General features: G+C 42.1%; 1 protein-coding gene across 1 annotated transcript in view; it reads left to right on the top strand.

Moving 5' to 3' along the window:
• The first annotated feature begins 2,348 nt into the window (after window positions 1-2,348).
• Window positions 2,349-10,607, top strand: part of Arhgap6 (Rho GTPase activating protein 6) — a 626,968-nt gene continuing 618,709 nt past the window's right edge. The window contains exon 1 of the mRNA XM_004635035.2: window positions 2,349-4,418. Coding sequence (XP_004635092.1) covers window positions 3,837-4,418 — 582 coding nt within the window. The 5' untranslated portion in view covers window positions 2,349-3,836. The remainder of the gene's footprint in view (window positions 4,419-10,607) is intronic.

Below are 10,607 nucleotides of genomic sequence, written 5' to 3'. Positions count from 1 at the left end.
CTCATTGCTATTTGTTTCTCATTAAAATTATGGGAAAAATAAATAAAGAAATAAACTAATAAAAAATAAAAGAAATAAAATAAAAATAATCTGAAATACTGCAAAAAAATAAAACCAACTATTTTTTAGACTAGAAGGTAAATTCCTTTGAAGCTAGTTGATGATTATAAACAAAATTCTGGTGATCAAAGTCACAGAATTACTTGGTCTTGAAACTGGTTAATGAAACCCATAGAACTTCCTTCAATGGATTTGGTATAACCTGACAGTCAATCAGAAAGAACAAAGTGGAAGGGATTATGTAGCAAACAAGAATAAAATAGGATGCCCTAATTGGGAATGAATGAATATACCGTAACTCATGCTTGCAATATAAATCTAATATGAGTCAGGTTGAAAATCAAAATAGCTTTTAAAATATCAAAAAGCAAATCCAAGTAATTTCTTAGAAAATCTTTTTTTCCAGAAGACCCATCATGTTTCTACCCAAATGCACACATACTTATATCAACTGAGTTCTTAAGAGGAGCTCCAGCTTAATTAAATGAATGCAATCATTTACCTTAAAAGGACATTTAAGATAGACCACATATACCATGATTCCATAAGATGATAACAGTGCTGAAAAATTCCTGTTGCCTAGTGATGTAATAGTCCAATCCATTACTCCTGTGTTTGTGGGCATGTGGGTGCAAATAAGCCTGTGCTATTTATAGTATAAAAGCAGAACACACACAATTATGTAGAGTATGTAATACCTGATAATTATAATAATGACTACATGGTTGGAATATGAATTCTGTACTATACTATTTATTGTTATTGTAGAGTATATTCACACTTTTAGAAAATATTTACTGTAAAACAGTATGCTATGTCAAGCTTGTGACAGCCTCATACATCTCATGTATTGAATCTCTGGATTGCATCAAGAACCCAGGTTGAGCGATAGTAGGTAACAACTAGGTTTGTTGAAATATAGCCCATGAGGTTCACACAATAGAATTGCTTATAGTGTGCTTCTTAAGCCACGTCCATAGTTAAGGCTCACACAAATGTATTTAAAATCATTTATTCATTATTTCCAACCATGAAGCAAGTTTCAGGCTAGTAGAAGGTCAACACTCATGGGAAACAAGCTGATGAATTAACTGGTATGCACGTGCTGCAAGCCCTGGAGTTCCAATAGAAGAGTTCTGCTCACTGCCTCTCCACCCATGACCATAAATGCTTGCCTCTGTGTCAGGAAATTCATATTACACAATTGCAGCAGGCTGTGCTTTCAACTCTATATTCATCATATGGACTTAGAGGTGTAGGACTCATATGAATTATAAATTACATTTACTCCACTCCCTTGAGTTATAAGTTGCCCTGTGAAGTGTGCCTCTGCTAATAATCTATCTCAAATGCCAAAATCCAATAAAGCATAACCATGCGCTGGCGTTCCACTAGTACACACTACTACTAGGTGTTTTCATTGTTAGTGACAAGTTACAAGGTATTGTTTGTTACCCAAGAGAAGTCAGGCAAAACCCACACACTTACTTTCAAGATGACCTGTGTAAGGAGGGAAGAAAGCAAACACCAACATCCCCCAAAAGAAATTTGAAGGTGTGTAGTCAGGCAGGTGAGCAAGGGATCTTAAATGCTGTCTGTCAGCTGTACACTGATTGACAGCTACTAACAATATTTATGTTTTCAGGGTGTGAAGCAATGGATATTCTTAAGTGCAATGGAAAATTGGAGTCTTGCTCTGTCTTCAAGCTGCATGCAGGTCCTCAAAGGCGTAGGAAAGACCTCAGGTGCACTGTCTCCCTCCCCTGAAGTTGCAGGTAGGAGTACAGCCTACAGCGAAGATCCATGTATCACAGCCCTTCATAGAAATAATTTTCTGCTAGATTTCTTCCCCTATCTCCATCTAGATATTTGCACATTTAATGGCTTTTTATAAAGGTCACACTAAGCTACTTATCCCCTGATAGTAATATAGGTAATAACATAGGGACAAATTCTAAATCAAATTTATTAAGGCAGCTAGTTTTATTTTGTCGAACACTGTGTTTATAATTTCATTGTAAATGTTTAAATAAAATTAATAAAGTGATCTTTCCACTTATATAACATTGTTTTCATTCCGAAGTGGTAAAAGGGAACACACAAACACAAAGGGTACACACGCTTTTGCATTTCCAACATTCTGTCTGCTCCCTACCGAGACAGTTGTTAAGACACCTTGCAAAATCTAAGCATTCCAGCAAAAGGCCTCAGAAGAGGTGGCTGACGCTTTGTGCTTTATTGGTCTTGAGGGTCAAGCCAGAGAAGCTCCTTCTAGACTCATCTGGGAGCTCGGGATATTGACATTGCCCACATTTCCCAGCTGGCTGCCCAGCATCGTGGCCCGGGTTGCACTCCGAGACTCCGGGTGCAGAACCGGAGACAGATCCTTTGTCAGTGCCTATCTCCGAGGCTTTTCCTCTGACCCTCCTCCAGAAATACTGTTAATCTCATAACCTTTACACTGAGAGGACTCCACCAACCCCTCCACTTTTCTTAGTTGAATCCCTAACCTCCAACTGGTTAATGGGCAATTGCACCAATCCACTGTACTTCTGTCCTTCCTTTTAAAAAACAAACACGGTGGTGGTGGTGGTGATTTAAGTCCAGCTTCACTACAAATGTCCCAGGCTGCCCACCCGACGCCAGTGGGTGGGGTGCAATCTGACACTTCCGCTTCTTTCCAGAAACGTGAGTGGAGCTGGAGCGCCCTCCGTCTGGGGGAGGGGAGATTGAGGAAAAGGTTTGCGCTTTCGTCCTTCCGACTTTCTCTTCTGGAGACAGGCTAGCTGCCCGCTCTCTGCGCTGCTCCCAGGTTTGGCGCCTGGAAAAAACTTTACGTCCTGCTTTCTCCTACTCCAGGCTCCGCCCCTGCTCCAGATCCTCAGTTCCTCTGGCCCTACCCATCCCGGCCACTCCCTACCCGCTGCCTTTAGCTCGAGCGTATGGGGACACCTCTGCGCCTGTCCTAGGCCCAAAGCTGGCTGCGAATATCAAGTGTCATTCTACTGCGGAACATGGGCCCCCGGTCCTGAGGCGGTCTCCTTTCCGAGGAGCGCTGAGCGCGATCAGCAAATCTGTAGCGTCTTAGTCCCTTAGCCCTGGCGAGGTGTCCCAGGAGTTCCGGCAGGAGCCTTGAACTTGGTCGCACTCTTGGGTTTTGCCAGTCAGAAGAGTGGGCGCAGCAGCCCAGCGGAGCCCCACAGCAAAGGCTCGGGAGACCGGGCGCAGGGAAGGTGCACCGAGGACGCAGCTGTGAAGTTGAGCTCCGGTGCGGGTGAAGTTCTCACCGAGCTGGGGAGCGCGCCGGACGTTCACTGGGCGCGCACCCAGGCAGCCTCCTTCCCAGCCCTCTGGACGGTCCTCAGGCCATGAGGAGGAGCTTGCTGGAGACTTCGAGGTTGTTCAGAGCCAGCGTGCCCCAGAGCAGCGTCTCCCGCCTAAGCTAGGAAGGGGGAGTGGCGCGGACTGGTTGGAGCTGGGAACCGAGAGAGAGCGCCTGACCTCGCTCCTAACTCTTTCTTACGCAGTTTTCTAGTTGGGCTACAAGGAAGGTTCTAGCGGTCGGAGCCCTTTTTCCTAGAAGGCTGGTGATGGATCTCTTGCTGCTGCCCCCTCAGGGGCACTTGGAGCGCGCTGGCGGCGCGTGAGCCCTGCACCGCCCTCAGGGTGCCCTGCCTGGAAGCTTTTCTCAAGAAGCCTTCCTTTCCCAGCCCGAAGCCTCCCGGATTCCAGGAGGCAGAGAGAAGAAGGTAGCCCCCAGGCACAGAGTCTCCGAGATGTCCGCGCAGAGTCTGCTCCACAGCGTCTTCTCTTGCTCCTCGCCCGCATCTGGCGGCGCGGCCTCAGCCAAGGGCTTCTCCAAAAGGAAGCTGCGCCAGACCCGCAGCTTGGACCCAGCCCTGATCAGAGGCTGCGGGAGCGAGCCGGGAGCAGACTGTGCTCCGGGGGCCACAGCCGGCCGCCTCTACTCCCCGCACACTCTAGCTGAAGGGCTTGGCACCCACTCGGCGACTTCTCCCCGGAGCCCGACCTCTCGGGCCAACCGGCTCCCAACACCCCGACCTCTTTGCTCGTCCTTCTCCACACCCAGCACCCCGCAGGAGAAGTCACCTTCTGGCAGCTTCCACTTTGACTACGAGGTCCCCTTGGGTCGAAGTAGTCTTAAGAAGAGCATGGCTTGGGACCTGCCTTCGGTCCTGGCTGGGCCAGGCAGTGGCCGCAGCACTGCGAGCATCCTCTGTTCCTCCGGAGGAGGCCCCAATGGCATCTTTGCTTCTCCCAGGAGGTGGCTCCAGCAGAGGAAGTTTCAGCCCCCATCCAACAGTCGTGGCCACCCCTACATCGTGTGGAAGTCCGAGGTAGGGACCAGTGCAATACAGTCTCATGGCCTAAAACTGGAAACTCCATGCAGTTCTAGGAGTTATCTTTAATTTTTTAAATATTTATAATATCAAGAAACCTCTGAGGGGATTTCATGGTGTAGCTGTTAGAGTCAGGCTGGTCAAAGGCTGTCAGGAAATGGGACAACCCTAGTAGATGCTTGAGTGTCCTTCAGGACTGGTTGGCTCCACTTTGGAGCAGTCAAGGAAGCTGTTGGAAGAGATGGTGTTCTGCTTTCCTGTTTGTGCTGTAGGCAATTTCAAAGGGTCATCTGATTCCTTCACCCAATGTTGATAGTTTCTGAAACTTAAATTATTTATTAATAAGCTGTTTATAATGATCAGATTATATATACCATTGTTCTACACAGAATGCAGGAATATTTTTCTGAAGGATGTTGTTGAGTGCATGTGTGAGCTCACATGCATCTGGGAGGCAGAGTGGAGTCTTTGTGGACTACTAGAATTCTTTAGTTTGTATTTGTTTTTCTCTAAAGGTGTAATTTCAGAAATCCATGGTACTGATACTTTTTTGCCTAGGAATATGAAGTATCATGGAAATAAGCCCAAATTCCACTAAGGACAATTAGTAGTTAGTGAAATAGACATGAATCAGGAATCAACAGTAAATAGGGAACTCAGAGGCAGCTATTTGATACTCTTAAAATGTTTGCGCTCTGGTTAAGAATGGAGAATAGAGCTATCGGGAGACTGTGGTTGATGGGTACTTGGAAAGCAGCATGCTTTTAGAGAATAAATAGTAGTTGGTGTAAAAACGACTCCTATCCCTTTGAGTCCACAAACTCTATAGATTTGCTTTGGATCTGTTTCCATAAGGAAAGGGAGATCCCGTCGGTTGTAATTAAATATTTTAAAGCACAGTTAGCATTACAGAAATGAAATGGAATACTGTGTAATTGCTGGAGATTTAGACTAAATAAAGGAAACACAACCAAGCAAAAACAGTTTGGAAATAATATTCAAGATCATACTCAGCTTTGCAAACATGAGATAACTTAGATTTCTGTTTTATTGGAAAAATCAGCATTATCTACCAGAAATACTACCATCACATATTATTCACATTAGTTACTGTGTCAAAGTGACTGCTGTAGGAGTCTGGGTTGCAAAAAAAATAAAATCCTAATAAATCTGACTAATTGTGCTGCTGCCCATTTTCTTGAGGAAGTTAGGCAGCAGCAAGAAAAGTCAGGCAAAAGCAGATGTTAACTTCAAACTAGAGGACTTAATTTGAAGCACATAGCTATTTTTATCAAAAGTAAAAACGTTGAACTCTCATGTTTTACGAGAAGCTGGATTCCTGCTTCTGTCTCAGGACCACACATTATCAGATTAATCTCAAGGAATTGAGATAAATGAAACAGTAAGCCAGCTTCTTGAATAGCCACCGACATTCATGTTTGAAATCAATTCTGTTACGAAGAACATTCTTGCTGTCCTTAGCAAGTGCAATACTATGCTTAGAGTATACTCTACAGACTCTGTTCATTTCTGTTATGACCAAAAAGTATTTGACTGTAGATTGTCACACTTGTTGAAAATTAATTTTTTATCCATCAAAATCTTGCAATCTGGGCTGGGGAGATGGCTCAGTGGAATAAGCGCTTCCTTGGCAAGCGCAAGGGCCTGAGTTCAATCCCTGATTCCGGAAAAAAAAAATCTTTCAACCAATGAACAGGCATCTGAACTAACCACAGTAATACAACTAAGTGCATTTACTCAGGATCTTTTACTCTGGACTGCTGGGTTTAGTGTCATTGCTATGTTCAACTTTGATATGCTCTTAAAATTAGCTTTATTACAAACAAATCTATATCTACTTAGGAAGACTGCAAATATAAACATTTAATGATTTCCAAATCCTTTGGAGATTATTATAATTACATAGGGTCAAAAATCAATTAATTAAGCCAGGATATAGCAAGTAGCACAAGTTCCTACCTGGTAAGTGTGAGGTCCTGAGTTCAATTTCTGGTACCAAAAGAATCAAGTAATTATGAAAGTTTCTTGATTAAGCCAGGCTTGTACCATATTGTGTCATTCTTTATCTTTTCTGCAGCATGATTTTTAGAAAGGCTGCATCTTTGGTACACTCTGTGTATTATGCTGCATTGTTTCACCTTTCCCTTAGTTTAGATGTGTTAAAATAAATGTAACATTTTAACTTTTAAAAAAATTGAGTACGTAACCATCTAGCAAAAACAGAGTTTTTCATAAATGTTTTATGTCTGTATAGGGATAAGGTGGCTGGAATCTCTTAGTGCTAGAGGCGGATGCAAAGTGATTTGATGGAATCCCGACATGCAGGTCCGACATTGATTTTGTTTAGTAGAGGCCAGAATAACCTAACCAAATCCTAGGGCTGGGATTTAATGACTTGGATTGCTTTTGAAAAGTTTAACACTTTGTAACTCTCAAAATCCAAGAAGACTCATCTTGCTGGGCACTATTTATCCTTCTCACTTGCAAGCAAGTTGCATTCTTCATCCTAAAAGAAAATATTTGTTAATGTTTGTCAGCAGTTCAGCAAAGCAGCACCTTGCACTGTTGCTTAGAGGCAGTGGAAGGGAGACCGGGCTCTTACAGATTTGATCCTTGTGCTTTTCCTGGCTTCACTGGCTTAGGGAACTTCAGACTTGATACGATTGACACCTGCAGATGAAATGTTATTTGCTTTGGGCAGCCTGCATAGTGGTGGTTGAGTAGCACCCATGGTTTCTACCCACTAGATGCCAGTAGCAGTCCTTTCTACCAGTATTACAAAAAAGTGTTTCTAGAAAGTGCCAAATATCCTCTGGGGGTGAAAATCACAAGTGAAAGCAGCTATATTGGCGAAGTTGACTATAGTGCCCCATTCTGTGAGAGCCAACCAAAGGGCTCTCAGCTGGTCCAGAAGTTTCCCAGGGACCTTCTCTTCTGATTCCAAAACCATGTACATCCGTCTAAGTCAAGCTGAAGACTTCCTGTAGTTGTATAGTTTACACGAATTTCTTATTTCTCTTCCCTAATCCATAAGAAAATCTGAGAGTTCACTTTCAGGCTTAGCCAGTGATGGATCACGTCTATTTCCATTTGATGAATTTCAACAGATCTTCTTGTTTATACCTAAACTGTTGATACAGCAGGTCCCAGGACTCTCATAAATGCCTGCAGCTCTATTCCTTATGCTCATTCAGTGCTTGTAAATGGTTGTTTTATGGCCTAAACCTGGAAGGTGTTAGGCAAACTCAGGTAAGACTCTGTTAATATTTCCACATTATGTGTTTTAGCAACATCGGTTTTATGGACATGCTGGATAGAATATCTGAGGATAGGAAAGGGAAATAGACAAAGGGCTACATGGTACATAGTGAGAATTGGTCATGTTCCTCACATTGTGTTCTCAATAGCTGAGCTCTGCCCTACCTCTGCTTAGAGATAAAGGGATATGATCACTTGTTTCAATCCCGCAGTCCTCCTAATTCACTCTCTCTTTTTTTTCCCCTGAGACCTAGGATTAAACTTGGAATGCTGCGCTTGCTAAGCAGATGTTTATGCTGCTGAGCTATCTCCTGGGCCCTTAGTCCTCCTAATTCTTGTGGATCAGAGCTGAGATTATGCCCATAGTTGATCAGTTTCTGATTGATACGTGATTGATATGCATCTATCCATGACCCCTATACATTTCTTCATGCATGTTACAGACATTTTTTATGTACTATGGATTGAACTAAGGGAACCTTGAGTCAGATCCTCAGCCCCTTTTACTTTTTATATTTTGAGATATGGTCTCACTTAATTGCCCAAGCTAACTTCAAACTTGTAATACTCTTGCCTCAGGTTCCAGAGTAGCTGAGATTACAAGTATGTGCTACTATTTTTTGCTCACAGGAATTTCTTGAGCAGAGGCATTTCATTCTTTGGGAATGCAGAGAGACTCTAATATGCCCTCAACTGTTAAAGAACTCCCAGTCTAATAATCTAATGAGGGGATGGATTAGCCAACCAATAGGCACAATGCAGAAAGATCAGCACCATAGGAGATTAAAGTGGGAAGAATGGTAACTCCTTGTTTTTAGGGAGGGAGGTCATGAAAGTCTTCATTGTGTAGAGAATACTTGAACTTAATTTTCAAATATATTTGCAATATAGGAGAAGAAAACAGAAAGGTCATCTCTTGATGAGAGAGAAAATAATACTCAAATGCACAGAGATTTTGGTAATGCGAGAGTTTCAGGTAAAGAATAATTACAGATGCTTCAGAGCAGTAATGCACTTGGAAGGGGATGTTAAGACCCCTGCTGTCTAATATATGCAGCAATCATAAGGCTGTCAATGTAGTAACCTGATGAAACTAGAATTATAGCAAATTGAGGAAGGGGATTATTATAGATATGAATAGAAATGACAGAAGAGCCAAAATACATTCTTTACCCTTCAAAGAGCCCATTGGCATGGCGTGAACAGAGAGGTGAAAGGATGTAAAGTGTTTCTGAAGTGAAAAATTTGATATGCTTGCAGCATTGGGCCTATCTCCCTGTTAGCTGGATGATCATGTTTACCAGGTATTTTGAAGAATACCACTGCACCTCTCTCAGGAGTTTGGACACTTACACAGAGCAGTGACTCTGAACCTGAAGGTTTTCCTCAGCAGGCATCAGGAATTGTCTGTAGACATTTTGGCGTGTTAAAACTGATGAAGGTGGTAGTATATTGGCTTCCTATAACAGTTGTAACAAATAACAACAAATTACATGGCTTAAAGCAATGCAAACTTAGTAGCTTACAGTTTTGAAGATCAAAAGTTCCACTAAGTCTCACTAGGCTAAATTCAACACATTGAGTGGATTGTGTTTCTTCTGAAGTCTCTAGGGTGTGTTGCCTTTCCTTGGCCAATGGCCCTTTTCCTTCATCTTCAGAATCAACCATGTCACATCCTTGTCCTTTCTTCTGTAGTCATTTGTTTTTCTGTCTGTCTTCATGGTTTCTGTGATTATACTGGGTTCACCTGGATAATCCAAAATAATCTCACCATTTTAACATCATCTGATTATTACCTTTAATTGCATCTTAATTCCATTTACTGTGATGTACTCACAGGTAACAGGGATTCAGGTCTGAATATTTAGTGGGACATTAGTCTGCCTACCACAGGGGAGTGGCTGTTGCTGTAGAGGGCACTAATGCTGCTAAGCTCTGACATTGTTCAGGACAGAACCACAAAGAAGATTTATTTCACCAAGGCAGTTGGTGTCAGAGCTGAAAAACTCTGCTGAAGAAAGTAGCAAACGTTAAGCTTGAGGGTACACCATGATCACCTATGTGTTTTACAGGAATCAGTCTGGTATCTGGTTTAGATACATCAAATGCTGAAGAATCCCAAGCAGTCTGTGAACAAGTGGGAAGAGCCCACTTGTCTAGCATCAGCATATAATCCTAATGTTTTCTACTTTTCCATTTTGGCAATTTTTAAAATTTGCTTTGTTATAGTAGTTGAGTACACAATTGTTACTCATCTTGGTTTTTTAAAAAAATCTTGTCTTTTTCTAGGGTTTAGAAAAGTGATTCTCCACCCAGAGAAAGTTTGTGCCCCCAAGTCCATTTGGTAATGGCTGGTGGCATTTTCATTGCCAGCACTGGACAGGGGGTTGCTACTAGGATCAGTGAGTAGAAACCAGAGGTGCTGCTAAGAATCCTATAATGGAAAGGATAGCCCCTCCTAATAAAGAAGTATCCCCCAGTGTCAGTAATACAAAGATTGAGACACTTGGTAGTCAAAACCCTGAGACCTAGGTTTTGTGTTTCAGGACCATTTTCTCTCCTGTTTTGTGGCTTCACGTTGTAATTTCTTTATTTTTTTCATATTTTTTTGTTTTTTATTTTCTAAACAGAGTACAAAATAGTATTAAAACAGAAAAAATTATAAGTGATACAGAATTTCACTTAGCAAAGTAATATGAATGTCACAGTATGTGTTGTATTACATAGTTATTCATATTACCAGATATATGTATGTAAAATTGCAAGAGGAAAGAAACAATAAAGAAATGTATAAGAAATTAAGAAGAGAAAAATTGCAAACAATTGAAAAAAGGAGACAAAACAAATTAACTACTATCTGCTCTTTTCCGTAGACCAGCAGAAATACACAGTACCATTGTCTAAACC

The sequence above is a fragment of the Octodon degus genome, unplaced genomic scaffold (genome assembly GCF_000260255.1).
Source record: "Octodon degus isolate 3935 unplaced genomic scaffold, OctDeg1.0 scaffold00069, whole genome shotgun sequence".
NCBI lineage: Eukaryota > Metazoa > Chordata > Mammalia > Rodentia > Octodontidae > Octodon > Octodon degus.
The sequence above is the reverse complement of the archived record's forward strand: the minus strand, read 5'-3'. Positions and strand labels throughout refer to the sequence as shown.